At 39.5% G+C, this 15,166-nt stretch overlaps 1 protein-coding gene across 4 annotated transcripts in view; it reads right to left on the bottom strand.

The window, feature by feature from the left end:
• EEA1 (early endosome antigen 1) overlaps positions 1 to 15,166 on the bottom strand; it is a 78,634-nt gene that overhangs the window by 55,744 nt on the left and 7,724 nt on the right. For 2 of the 4 annotated variants that reach the window (XM_075496958.1, XM_075496974.1), the window contains exons 2-3: positions 13,772 to 13,864; positions 10,730 to 10,852 (exon numbers count right to left, since the gene is read on the bottom strand). In XM_075496958.1, the coding sequence (XP_075353073.1) occupies positions 10,730 to 10,852; positions 13,772 to 13,864 (216 nt within the window). The remainder of the gene's footprint in view (positions 1 to 10,729; positions 10,853 to 13,771; positions 13,865 to 15,166) is intronic. The other 2 variants (XM_075496965.1, XM_075496983.1) reach the window with 1 other exon arrangement.

The raw sequence follows: 15,166 nt of genomic DNA on the forward strand, positions 1-15,166 counted from the left end.
ACTGATTTTAATATGGGCCAGAAGATTAAGAACCACTTTTTACCTTGCATATAATTAATTAGTAAATCAATTCAGAGAAATAAGAACTCAAGAAAATCAGATCTCTACAGCCTAAAGAACCAGAAATCATCCATTTTCATTCCAACATATTTACTGCAAGCTTACCAAAGCAAAAATTTAGCAGAGCGATGCCCTCATTCTACCCATTAGCCCACAGACAAATGAAAACAGTAAATACTATGTACCTCTAAACATTTGTGGAGTGTCCAAACTGCCATTTATCAGAAGTACCATCCATCTCATTTTATCTAGCAACCTATTACATCTGCTTTTAAGTGCTGGATTTTATATTGGTTCCTCACTCATTTGGCTATCATGCCAACTCCGAGCCCAAATCCCATTTACGCTACAGCCCATACGCACCACAGTGGCAAAACAGAGACATTTCACAGTGAGAGGAAACAAGTTAGTCTCACGTTAAAGGCTCCCTGTAATTCCAAGCTGTGCAGAGAGAACCTCATGTAAGTGAGATGAAGGCCCCCTGTCTCTTAAATTCATTTCAAATATGCTTTTGCATATTTATATGTTACCCTTAAGTCCCTTATGCCAGTACAAATTGTAGCGCACTCCAACACTAAACCAAGGTTCTCCAGTATCCAAGATGAGAGTAGTCCTGTGGGATTATCATGCTTCACATAAAATATGCTCCCATACAATTTCTGAAGGACATATGAAGAGTTTTGACACTCTTTTTCTTCTCTTAATGTTGGATTTTACAAGACAAGCCACAAAACTTTAAATGTTAGCACAAAATGAAGATACCGAGTGTGTATTTTGATAACCACAATAGCACTCATTTTCTAACTTGACATTCATAGTATTTTGATTCACTAGTCACTATGAATTCAACAACCAAACACTTACATGGATTTAACCCAGGAGAACCATCACGTTCAGCTACTCAAACACGGCCGGAGCTCCAGAGCACTGAACAGGGACTTCGTAACTGCTATTACTTGTTTAGTGTTTCAGAAATAAATAACTAAATACAGTTCCTTGTCAAACCCACCACATATCATATTGAAGACTAATTTTGGCACAACTAGATCAAACAAAACAGTATAATCCTTCCTAAGCAAAGAGCAGGCATTTACCCTTAACAACCATTTATTTATTTCCAGAATTGATGAGCACAGTTTCACTCCAGATTAAACCAAGTTAACTCATATGTATGTATACATGTGAAAATGGGTACAGAAAATTGGTTAAACTACTAGGTTCCCAGTAATGTTTATCTGATATAATTAGCATATAATTATACGATGGCAGTGACAGTCACTCTGAGCAAAAGAACCAGAGGAAGAGTCCTGGCAAATAGCAACGGCAATGAACTAGGTCAAAAAGCAAGGGAGGGGTCAAAAAGCAAGGGATTTATTTTTCCTAATAGGTGAAAGCAGTGAGTCTCATACAGTAATGCTGCAACAGCATCCTTTTGGGATGAAATGCTACTGAGCGGTTCTCAATGTTTAGTTTAGTTTCCCAGTGATGGGAAGGTCTGCTGTTCACAGAGAAAAGCAAATGTTCCTCATAGCACCAGTAAGTGCATCTGGAAAGAAGGAGTGTAGAAAATCCTCTGCCCTCTCCTTCTTTTTGCCCTTTATTTCTTCCCATTTAAACAGCAAAGTCTGTTTCTTTGCTTGGTTTTTTGTGGCTTTTTTGTGGTTGGGTTTTATTCTGTGGAAAGAGGAGCCCTGGAGAAGAGGAAAGAATAGATTACATGTGCAATTAGCCTGAGGGGACAGCAATCAATCATTTGTCTCAATTATTAGCCAAAGCCAGCCCAAGATTTCCCAGGCAGGCAGGCAGATCTGAAGGCAGCGGCTGCAAGGACGAGGGGCCAGAGGCAGAGGAGAGCTGCCGAGCCAAGGGAACAGCTGCGGCTGAGAGCCCACGGGGTAGACGGGAGAGCCCTGGGGAGGCAGGCACGCTGTCACCGGCAGAGGGGGAAAGCATGGACAAAACTTCCTCTTTATGGTAGAAAACACCTTCTTCTCACAAGGGCGGGGGTAAAAAGTGCATCGCCCACCAGCACCAGCCTCTCCACCGGCACTGCTGTGACCATGGCTGGCCTCGCTTTTGAGGGACCTAGTGCTGTTGGAGTCAGCACTGGGTTACAGCTCTCACACACACCCTTACTCTAATGCAACATTTGCTAGAGGTCTGATGCACAAGCTCTAACAGAGTAACGTGTCACCCTTCTGCAACGGGGCATCCTTGCCAGGGAGAATGTCATCCTTGTGTGCAGAGCTGGGGGGGGCAGGAACACCGGCTCCTGCAGCTGCAGGCACCGCCGCTCGCACATCGGAGCCTGAAACTGCACAAACCCAGGACCCAGCTGCATCTCGCAGGCTGAGAATATTCAGATGTCAGCAGCATTAATTCAGTTTTCTTTAGAGTAAGAAAATCAGAATCATCAGGATCTTCCTGGGCACCAGACAGTAACAGACAGAACAGTAACAGACAGCACCAGACAGTAACAGGGCCTGCAACTATTAGCCCCAGGTGACAATCTTGTTCGGAGATGGGTTGGTGGGTCTTTCACTTTATCTTTTAAAAAAAAATTAAATACAGTCATAAAAATATCTCTCTCTCAGCATCACCTTGAGATTAATTTTGAAAATATATGCAAAAAGTGTATTTCACTAATCTAAAGACAAATGTGTGAGAAGAAGGAAGAGGGGAAGAAACCTGACGGTCTGAGATGCTTAAATCTTGTAAGCGTTTTTGTTAGTTTGCAGGAATTTATATCAAGTGCAAGACATTCCTGTATCAGGACCATGCCCGCCCTGGATAAAGAGGAGGTTGCGCAGTTACAACCATGAGATGTAACACTGGTCACCGCAACTTGGGGGAGCTGAGGTGTCCTTTCCAGTAAGTCTGCACTTGGCTCCCTTAACAAACAGACTCCTTTACAGAAGCAGCAAGTATGAGAGCAATGTTCTTCTATTTGCAGAGGGAAGCTACCATATAAAACATGCACAGTTACACTTTTCGAAAGGCTGTATTTGCCAAGAGACACTTGGTAGGTTTCATTTTAAAATGCATTTAGGAGTTACTCTGCATAAAGCACAGCCACAGAGAAATGAAAGGCAATTCATATTCTTCATTTATTAAAAGCAAAGACATCACTGACAGCCCCTGCAGTGCTGCACCATAAGTCATAACTCCCTAATTGATGTTTCTAATTGGGCTTTATCTTTCACTTTACCCAGGGAGAAAAGAGCCCAAAAGAAGTTAAAGGATAATTAGTTGGGTTTGTTTTTATAAATACAGCATCTTTCCACCAGGAAATGACAATTTATTGAATCCAAAGCTTTTTGCAGACGCCCGTCAGTTAACGGAAAATAAAAATAAAACCACAACCACCACATGCACAAGTTTTTATCAGGAAAGAGTTCTTAAGATCACCACAGAATTGCTGAAGCAAGGCAGAGCAAGAACAGTAAAAAAGAAAGGGAGTCCAAACCAAAACCCCATATGCATGCACAAACAAGCCACTAGCAGCCTGCACACAATTTACAGCTCAAAATAGACCCTGGCCCAGCAGTCAAGGCATTCCAATGAGAACAAGAGAGGTGCTAAACTTCAAATCCCAATTTTCTGATCCCAAGGGAAATGTTCCTGTTTTGGGTGGACGCCTGCGAGCCATGCCTAGCACCCAGCACCTCCACAGTACCATGCTGTTCACGGTGGGACAGGCCTTCCTTGGTGCAAAGACTCTAAAACATACCAGTTTCACTCGGAGCAGAACAGAAATTGCTACACAGAAGTTTTGTAGGAAAGTGTCTTGCCTCAGCTGAGTTATAATGCCAATTTTCACCAAAGATCTCGGACTCCGTGGAAGCACCAGAGGCTTCTTTACTTGCCTTTCTCAAGACAGACTTATGAATAAGCCTGTAGAAGAATATTTGTAGCTATTTTTCCCCTCTAATAGCTAAGATTTACTTTCAGGCCTGATAAAGTTAAGCTTCTCAGTGCTCTCTCTCCTAAAAGGCATACGAGGTAAATGATTCCTTTCAGGTAACATTAATATTTGTATGAATCATTAATACAGTATTCTTTGGGAAGTACGCCAGGATGCTAAAAGCAACACTGGAAGGAAACTCTCGCCACAAGAACTACCATATTTGTTTTTACTCTACCAATATAATTTACAGGGCTATTAACTGTTGGAAGAACTTTGGCCTCCCACATTGAAACACACTGCCCAGCGAGAGAGAGCAGGGGCACAGACCCACGGCACACAACCAGGCTGAAGCAGGCTACCATAGAGCCCTCCTAATCCTCAGACTATTTTAAAACTGATTCAAAAATAGTTTACGTAACAGAAAAATTAATGTTTAGGACTGAATGGATTCTGTTTCTCTGGCTTTTCCTTGTATTACTCTGTAGCACTGGGGGGGGGGGGGGGGGGGGGGGGGGGAGTAGGGTAGTGGTATAAAAATATATTTCTGAAAATTTCAGCCTTCTCAGAATATTGTCTTACTTGTAATGGTTCTTTCCTCACCATTCTGCACAAACCTGATCTAATGAAGTTGTGTAGTGTGACAAGACATTTTGAAAAGCAGTATTTTCCTTACTCACTAGCACAGAAAATTGAAGATTTTCAAAAATATTCCCTCAATAGGCTGAAGGCTCCCGCTTGAGGTTTTGAAAAAATAACCAGACATGTACATGTAGGTGTGTACTCCCCAATCACTACCAATGGAGAGCTATTCAACACAGTTAACGGAGGAAGAATCTAGCCAGCTGACCTAACAAATGTGTATACCATATGTAGGGTCAGCAAAACATCTCCCTAGGCTCCATCATCAATAACTGGAGCTTGACACCTACATATACATGCATTAAATCTATCTTCATCTGCCAACTGCTCTTTTTTTCCCAGAGCTTTAATGAAATGGTCTTTGTAGAGCTAATATGAAATCTTGTCTTAAGTAATTAATGAGTGAAAGCACAGCTTACTTTATTCGAAGCTCCTTTTTCAGAAATTAAAACTGGAGTTATCTGGCAGAAAGAAGATTACACTTCTTGAAGGACAGTGCCATGGGCAAAACAGTTTTTTACAGGATGGAATTCAGATTTGCTTGTATAGTTGGAGTCCAAGAAAAAAGGTACCCTACTTAAGTTTAAAAGTCACAGCCATAGCTACCCAGCTTCCTTAGCATTTTCTTGAAATATCTAATGACTGTCTAGTCTATTCTCCAATCTCCATTCTCCATTTTAATACTGTATAGAACTGAACAAGTGGTCCCATTTAGGCTGCTATGATTGCTGCTGATCTACAGCTGTATGTGGTAGAGAGCCATGTAGCACGGAGAGCGCGCACAGAGCTCTATTTGCTAATACAAACAAAGCTTCTGCAACATCTTGAATTTTTATTCCAGCAATTATGTCATGAGTCAAGCTTAAAGAACCAAGGAACTTTGCTGTTTTCCACTGAGAAGTCAATTTTATTCCACAAACACTCTTCTTGGAAAATATTTAAGTACTGTGGTGAACAAACACACACACCCCCCCCCCCCCAAAAAAAAAAAAAAGCCTACAACCACAAAAAAACAAACCCCACAGAATTTCAGTATAATTGATACTTTTACCATACGGAAAGGATGAGTGACTATTCTACTGTATACATGCCATAGAACAGCTTAACCCAATCCAGTATGCACTTTAACATGGTTGGTATTCACATGACCAAGCTTTAAGCTTAAATAAATTTGAGTTTCTGGGCTTCATCTTTGACCTTCCAGAAACACTGGGCCAGCACTCAAGCCTACAGTCTGTTTCCAGTGAGCCACATGAACAAAAAGCAATAGCTGTGATTCAAGCCCAACGCTGTAACACCTTCCAGCCACAACCTATGTTTGCCCATGTCTCAGAATCCAGACTTACATTAACAACTCCTTCACAGCTGTATTGGTACAATAAGCTGTATGCTGTGAATAAAGTCCAGCGTGTTTAAAAACTGAAAGTAAGTTCAAGAGCTGTATGGCATGTTCACGTGCTCAGAGGCATAAACACTTTTCTGGAGTTGATTTTAGTTTGTGTGTGCCATGAGTATTTGGAAAAATTCTAAATTCACCATTCACGTTTTTCCACTACAGGTGAACCTCCACAACCTTCCCTGATACAAGATACACATCTTCACCAGTATTTAAATAGTAAGTCTAAGCTAAAACTCAGATGTTCTCCAGTTACAGTGATTTAAAGGCTGAAACATTTTACAGGACAGAAGATTAGGAACTGTATATACTTGGGGCCAGAGGACAGAAACGTCCTGATGCTTCAGAGCCAAAAGATGTATCAAGTAGTTTCTAGGCTTTATTTCCCAAATATATATCGAAGTCATTAACTGAATCCTCAGGAATTTCTAAGAGGCAGATTAAACTGTCTGCCTAGACAGCAAAGGCAAGACCACATTTCATAATCTATTTCAGAAGTCTTACATACTGATAAAAAAAAAAAAAACATGAGATATTTTCAGTTAAAGAATAAATAAATTAGGTCACTCCCTTTATATATTGTTAAAAGGAAAATACAGTTGACATTTTTTCCCATGCCTTCCATCAGAAAAAGCCCTTTCCTCTGTGTCTACACAAACAGTAAGACGACAGTGGCTTCCTCAGATAACAACTCTATTTAATCATTAGAAAAGTAGGTAAAAAGGTCATGTTTTATATAATTAAGACCTGCAGTCCATTTCAATTTTACAAGTACATATTTAACTTTCTGGACAAAAAGAAAAAAGATGTCTTGCTACAGTTTATGTTATACCAGACTGCAGACTTGATGTCTTCCCAGAAAAGAAGCTGGATTCTTCCTGAGAAAAGAAGCTGGATTCTTCCTGAGAAGAATAGAACCACATAATTTCTAGTTCAGTTCTCTTCTGTTTTTATTACTATTGATGAGTAAGACTACAATTCTGTCACAACCTACAAGACTACAATTTTGTCACGAATTAGAAATTCTAATCCAGTGGATTCTCTATTTCTTAAAGAAAAGTTGCATCACATGGCCAAGTCAAATCAAACCAGTATCTCTAATTCTTCATTCTCTTAGTATTGTTCAGATGTTGCAGCAAATCAATGTACTAATGTAGCTCAGTGACTTTTTGTTCCTGTGCAAAGCAGGCAAGTACCTCTGAGGTGAAAACAGCCGCCACAACCTAATTTGAGAAGCAACTGAAAGAGCAGCCAAAGAGAATAAAATACCAGCATTAAAGCATTGACATGATGTTCTGCGCAAAACCAGTCCGCAACATTCCAAGGGCATCCATAAAAACAGAAGATGCAATCAATTGCATCTACAATAAGAGACAAGTAGGAAAAAAAACACCATAAAGAATGAGGTATTTTCAAAGAAAGACAAAAAAACCCCCACATTTTTGCACACTAGTATGCCCATTTACACTCTAGGCAATCCTGCTTGGAAAAGCCTATTCAGAAAACATCAGGGTCATATCTTGCTTGTATTAGCTAAGAAATACATATTTACTAAACATCTGGAAAGTCATGAAGAATACCCAAAAGAACGGTTTAAAAATTGCCTTAGATTTAGCCTAGTTGTAGATAAGACAATAGATATTAACAGCCACTATATTCTAAACATTGCAGGAGTACCATACAGTAGGTTTTTTTGATGCCGCAGGAGAAACTGAGAAGGGAAGTCTGAAACTAAGCCTCTCTAACCGACTCACTGTTTAGATGCCCTGAACGTCCAACAGTCAGGAGACAGGCAGGAAACGCTGGACATGGTTTTGAAATGTATCATTCCTTTAGGAAAAAGAAAACAAAAGAGAAGAAGCCACACAGCTTTTGTTAGTGACACCACTGTATACATGAAAGTTGGGGAACAATGTCCCTGTTTGGGAATGTGGTGATGCATGTGACTTCCATATGGCATTTATTTGGCTGAGTTGGCCATATATGGACAGAGACACTTGCCAACATTTTGGTGGTTGTTCCTGCAGCTGAATAAGCCTTTGTCTTTTAAAGTAAGGCTTCATCAGTGCTTGGGGGGCAGGGGAAAGTATTTCACTGCCATTTTCACCAGTTATCACATGGTGCAATCCCTAGTTTGAAAAATGAGGGCTGCACAGAAGGCTGTTTAAGAGGAAGACCATAAATAAGGCTGTAGGCAAGTGGCAAGGATCCTTTCCCACAACAGGGTATCAGACACCTTCGGGAACTGCAGGAGTGGATGCCTGTGACCGAAGAACAAGACCAACTCTCACTGCATGGAGGACAGAGAGAAGGGAAGGGCAAGGAGAACAGAGGGGCAAATGACCCTCTAAATGACTTACTAAAATTTTCATCAGCAGGGAGGGTGTATCAGTGGAAGACAGGTTAGTGAAGAAAGCTATAGGCAAAATTAAAAGCAAGGTACTAATGTTTTTTGTCAACCAAGTAACAATTTTTCAGGTCTCACAAAGTGTGACCAAACACTGCCCTTGCAACATGTCCTATCTCCACGTTCGAGGAGAACGCACTGGCAAAAAACCTGAACTTGGGAGCTTCTTCAGCATTGTTTCCAACAAAATGTATTTGAACTTTTCACAGTAGTATGTGCAAGCAACAGAAAGCCAAACACCAGTCTAAGTAAGCCAAACTCAGCAATGTTTCATATGTCTGCTACATAAGATGACATTGGTAACAGATTATATTTTCTTATAATGCTGACTCAAGAATGGCAAAGATGGAATGAAGAGTGACAACCTGGTTGTGTTGCTGCTTCAGGATCATAATGTGCTTGTTGTAAATGCAAACTATCATTTTCCATCAACAAATGCAAACCATCAGCTTCTCAGTAGTCAAGTATTTTAAACTTTACATATTAGTATTGGTGATAATGATTAACAGATTTTCCCACTTTTTCAATGCTTCTATGCACGCTGATATAATAAAAGATCGAACTGGGGGGAAAAAAAAAAATCTATACATATTAGCATTCTTTGTTTCTCACCTGTTCCAGATAGCTACTGAATCACTGTACTGAGAAACACAGCTTTATCAACAGGAAACAGCAACAGCTAGAAACAACTGAATTTGCATTTCATGTGCTACACTCAATACACAAGTTTTATCAAGTTAAAAAGTTGTAACCAGCTATTGACAAGGAAAAAGTACTTTCAAGTAACTGATGGTGGAAAAACAAAAACTCAAAGTGGGCAAGAACCCGCAGTGAACTCCATGAAACTATGTTAAACACAACCCAGCTTAAATAAAAGAGTAACTTCAGGTAACCAAACCACCTCTGATGGCTCATATCCCACAATCTACTGATATCATCACTTCAGGAATGCCACAATCTGTCACTAGTAAGTCACAGCTTATTCAAGTAAGGCACTTGCATTGTGACCAGATCATAAAGAAAATAAAAAGCTGAGCTGACCACGAACAGAGCACTACAGGTGGTCCCTCCTTCAACAGGAGGCAGTGAGGAGTCAATCAAAAGCCAGTCCCCGGTTGTCCTGGCTCTGGGGAGGTCCCCCAGCACTCCAGGAGAACAGCACAGGCCAGTTTTACCACAGATCCTGCTCACTTTAACAGGTGACACTTCATCCTTGAAAAGAGATCTCAAGTAACTCTAGGATAATCAGTGTATCGATGGCTTTCATCATCGTCGGGAATAACATCCCACAATTTGAAGTTTTCCCTTCAAAAATAAAGTGTAAATACACACCAGGGAAGGAAAAAAGCACTACTTAGCAAATGCATACAGCAACAAACACAATAAAATCACATCACTCACACAGCCTGGAATACACACTTCGATTCCAAAACTCAACAAAAGTAACGTCAGCAGAAAGAATGCAAAACTTCACCTCCATACAAACCCATTTAGCGCATGGCAAGCTGCCTGCCCCCAGAAGTCAAATCTACTCTCTGAAGGTTCACAGCAGAAAAAATTCAGACAGCCTTGTGCAGCTGGAGGCTGCTACCTTACAGAATCTAGATTTTTCCAATTGAGGAGTGTAAAACTGCAAAGTATGCAGTTTTACACTCCACAATTGGAAGAATTTAGAAATGCACTACTATTTATAATGTCTATTAACTGAAACAGCCTTTGCACTTTGGTGGGGGCATAAAAAAATTCCAATAAAATTCTATATTAAAAAATTGTTTTTATAATTATTTGTATAATGTTGCTGCAACACATAAGGCTCTTAAACACATTCAAGAAGAGAAACTTCTAAATTTTTTATATTCCTGTCCTCTGTTCCATCTTTTATCCAATGTACCTATCTCCCACTAGAAATCCATTTTAAAAATAGTTAGCTAATAAGAGCTCAAAATATTTCTTTTCACAAAGGATGTACCAGATCCGATACTGCATTTATCACTACACTGAAGTGAAGTAAATCAAATAATCTAATAGTCTTATTTACAAGAAAATCAAGCAAAAGCTGTTCAAAAAGAACACATTAGTGAGTGCAAGTCTCCCCATACCACAAATGTTTCATGTGAGAGACAACTGCAAACCAGAAAGCTAGACATACATTAATTCTTCTACTGAATGTATACTTTGGAATCATGCATAAGAGATCAAATTATGTTTCAGCAAGGAATCAAACAATTTAAAAAGCTGACACCCAAGCCACGAGAAAAGATGTATGTCATTTAAAGCAGCCCATTACCAAAGCTATTAAAACAAAATAAACAAGACCCACAGTAACAGCTGGGAGGTCATGAAGCTCCTGTCTTCCTTCTGTCCCAGTGTGCTCATTCTGGTAATGTTCAGACAGATCAGTGGGAGTTACACACACTTTCATACATAGCGGACAGATGAAGCCCTGTGAAATGTATATTTGTTTTTAAGAAACTAATAAAGACAAAAAAGCAGATTTGGAATCAAACGCTGTTCAAATTCTTACGCTGAAAGTTCTCTACAATCACCAAAAGCAAAGTCTGTTTTCCTTTTGTAAAGATAGTTTTTGCAAATCACATATCAATACCATGGAGAAGGCAAGAAGGAACAGTTATTAAGAACATGAAAATAAACAAATCTAAAACACACTTTAAAAGCTAGCACCATGCTGCATACTACTATGCGTTTTCCAGACACTCTCGGTATCCCCTTCACGTGACAGAGGAATAAGCTGCATAATAAATTGTGAATGGACCATTATAAGGCATCACGTCTGATCCATCATGCAGTTTCCCATAAGGGTGTTTAGATGTTTCACAGAGAGAGACAAGGGTGGTGTGGTGAGATTGCAGAAATACCTCTGTAAATTAATAAGCAAGTTTGCAGCAGCCGGAGAGACCTAGGTGCCAGCACAGCCACATGCCTGGCTGGCATGCTCACTTAGGGAAAAATATGCACCTTCCTCGGTAGAATTAAAAAAAAAAAAAAAAACCACTCAGCATGCTCATCAGAGATTTACCAAAGCCAAAGTTAAATCGGTTTCTGAAGAACAACAGCTTTACATCTTCAAGACACACGCTACATGCATAAACACCAGGAAAAAGCAGGGTGGAGAGTAAAGTGCTCTGGGCCTCTGTCCACGCTGCTGGCTGGAGGATGCCTGCACCTCCGCGGCACAGCACTACAGAGGCAGGCAGAGCAGACTGAACACGACCCTCCATGCATGCATGGAAAGGTTAAGGCCCCTTCCAGAAAGGATGCCTGTGGCAAACCTGTCTAGCTAATGCAGCCACATTACACTAATGAAAGCGTAAGCATGCTGGTGGACTCACTGCAAGCATGGAGTATATTTAGCAACCCTGTACTGCAAAGTTGCACTGGGACCTAAGCTATAAAGGTACGATAGGCTCAAATGTTTCCTCCTTGGGCAGACTGCACAGTGAATAAAAGACCTGTATCTAGACTTGATTACAGGTCCATGTGTGATCTGAAGTGCTGACGTGGCCACAGATGGGACTAAAACAGTTTGAATTCAGACTTCCCCACTCCTTTTGTTTCATACTACAATTCTCAAAAATCAGGATTGATTTCAACCAGGCTTGTGGAGGTAGGAAACATGAGAATCTGCACAGATTTAATAATTATTCTCCATTTAAATCCTGCAGCAATACAAATTAGAAGACCTAGCCAAGAAACTGGAGTGAAAACAAGACAACTGGATTTCTGACTTTACATAATACGGGAGAACCAGGTGGGAACATAACAATAAAACAGAGAGCAAAAATTCTGCAAAGTCTGGCTATGGTGCTCCTGGAGAGAAGTTCTCAGAGAGACAACACCCCAGGCCAGCTGCGCAGGAAAAGGAAGACCAAGAGAAAGGCTCAGGTTTGCGTGCCGTAATGTGTAGATCTCAGGAGAGTAAAAACCCATCACCAGCTTCGGAGCTCAGTTTCAAACAGATTTTGAAATTATATGCTAAGGAGAACACCCCACTTGTAACTAATGCAACAGATGGTGAAATTATTGACAAGTAAAAGATACTTTTTCATGTTATACAGTATCAACCAAAAGTGACACAGCAGCCTTTGGTCCCAGTTTCGACTCAGTAGCAAGATAAGCCAATGGTGCAATAGTGCAGGCACACCACCACTTTAAAAGCTCGTCCTATGTCAAGAAAATACTACTCCATTAGTATTGAGGTACCTTGTGACATCCAGTACAGTCAGTGATATTGCACTCGTTAACAGAATTGTGCAATTTTAGCCAAACTTTGGAAAGAAGCAATTATCTCACTGCGTATTTTTATGCCTTAATTAACTACAAAAGTAACGAGATTTTAGAATATTTATTTGCTTCAGGGACAGTGTAAATATACATAATAAACAGATTTGGACTCACAAATGCGTGACGTATAACATGCAGCAAAATATTAAGGAATGTCTGATTATACTGACTATAATAAGGCTTCAAGAAATAAGAAATAAGCAGATGCACAGATGGAAGGCAATTAGGATTTTAAACAGCACAGTGAAAAGTTCTCTTATCTCTTATCATAGCAAGCATAGGAGTATTTGACTCATCATACACTTTATTCAGTGTAAGAAAGGGCACTTTGCTCCCTTTAATGCTGTAATAGAAGTAATTAACCTTGCACTGCATTTGTATGCTAAGCTTGAAACATTTTCAAGCTAGGTAATCAGGCTACATTAGCACAAACTAGCGTCAACAGCCAGTGAAGTTAGTTTGCTTTTTTCAGTTAATATTTGACAACACTGTAAATCCAAAGACATTGTAATATGGGATTGAAGCAAGAATAACAACTTATTCTGCTGGTTAAGTATGGCATACAGCACATAAAAAATGGATAGGATTTTGAAGTGGTAGATTTACACACCAACACCAAACGAAAACCAATACGTTTGATATTTCACGAGGAGAAGGTGGTTTCCAGTATACATTATAGCTTAGCAGAAGAAAGGTGAAAAGGGAGTACAAGTGTGATAAAATGTTAAGCCCCAGTTTTCGGAACTCTCATAAAAGATTTATTAATGAGGAGTCTTAAGCTTGTGTCTCATTGCTTTTAATTTTAATAATTCATCTGTAGGATTACAGGAAGGATTGCTTGTGACCATTTAGATGGATAAGCCTAAATAACAGCTACATATTTATATGGCTTAGATGCCCTTATTTTTATTTAAGTAACAACCAATTCTTAGAAGAGAAAATTCTACTTTAGTACAGCTGTTACTTAGGTAGGGCATCAAAAGTTACTCCCAACAGCTTCATGGATCAGAGAAACAGCACCCAAGGTTTAAGACTCCAGTCCACGTATGGTGCACAATACCTCAGAGGAGCCTTCGTTGTTCACGTCCACGGCATTTCCTGGTGTAGCAGATGAATCCGAATCCGAGCTCTGAGACCCACCTCTACCTGGAGTCTGAAAGAGAGGGGTGAGAGAAAAATGAGTGTCTACAGACTGCATTTAATAAAGCATGGTACGTATCCTATGCAAATGCCTCTCTTCTACTTGCTGGAATCCAGAAGTATTTTCCCTCCACAAGAGTAATGAAGTGAACAAGCTGACAAGCAATTATATAATTTCCACTGCAACACTTCAACAAAAGCTTTTATCCAAGACTCTCCATGCATCAAAGAACAAGCAGACACCAGAAGCAAAGGCCAGAATTTTAAACCACTTCCTCTCATGAATGCTCAACACAAAACAAAGAATTAGGCTAACCTCTGTCCTTATATCACTCACTCTGATGTTAAATTAGGTCTCTATATCAAATCGGAAAACACTAGAAATTACAATCTAAACAGTTCCAGAAGCAGTAAACTAGTATCATACTACTTTCTTGATAACTTGTCCACAATCTGAACAAGCCTTTAAATATTTGAAAGACAGAAAACTAAAGAGCAAGAACCCTGTTGATACAATAAGCACATAAGCAGGTACCGTGCCTAGATTTGGAAAAAAATAAAAATAAAAATCAAGTGTCAAGCCTGTGGTAAAGTTAAACCATGTTAATCAGTAAGACAACCTGTAAACATAAAATCCTATGAATATGTTGGAAATCAAAACAACAGTGTTGATTTGAAAGTGCAGATTTAGAGAAAATAAGCAAATAAATCTGAAACACTACTTGATTCAAAATCTGGATGGATAGATCACAACTTATAATCCTTATTTAACTCTAACTTTGATTTAGATTTGATTTAACTTCTCTTACTCATCTCCAAAACGCCAGTACTTGGCTGATGGCAGAAGAGTTAGCATTCTCAAAGCAAACATCAGTAAAGAAGTTATCTTAATACTGATATGCAATCCTAGTTTCAACAAAGGATAAAAATTCATTATCCAATTCCATGACGACAATTGCAAGTGGGATGAAGTAATGCTACTGCAGTATTTTAGCCCATCTGGAAATACCTGTAACATTATAAAGGATATTCTTGTTTAATATAGGGGAATTAAAGATACAGAATTTTAAGCATATAGATTGAAATCTACAGAGAGAGGGACAGAAGTAGATAAATAGTTTTATTTTCTAGATCTTGGTGTCTCCAAAATCTTACTTGTTTTAGAATTTTTTTGCTCAAATATATCCTCCTCTTTTTTTTTTTTCCAGACAAATCAGCTATATAACCTTTTATAAGATATCTGCAGCACACAGGCTTTTCCATACTTTGAAAATTAAGTATCTTTTCCTGCTTTGTTTTGTAAAGAATGTTCTAT

The sequence above is a fragment of the Mycteria americana genome, chromosome 1 (genome assembly GCF_035582795.1).
Source record: "Mycteria americana isolate JAX WOST 10 ecotype Jacksonville Zoo and Gardens chromosome 1, USCA_MyAme_1.0, whole genome shotgun sequence".
Taxonomy (NCBI): Eukaryota; Metazoa; Chordata; class Aves; order Ciconiiformes; family Ciconiidae; genus Mycteria; species Mycteria americana.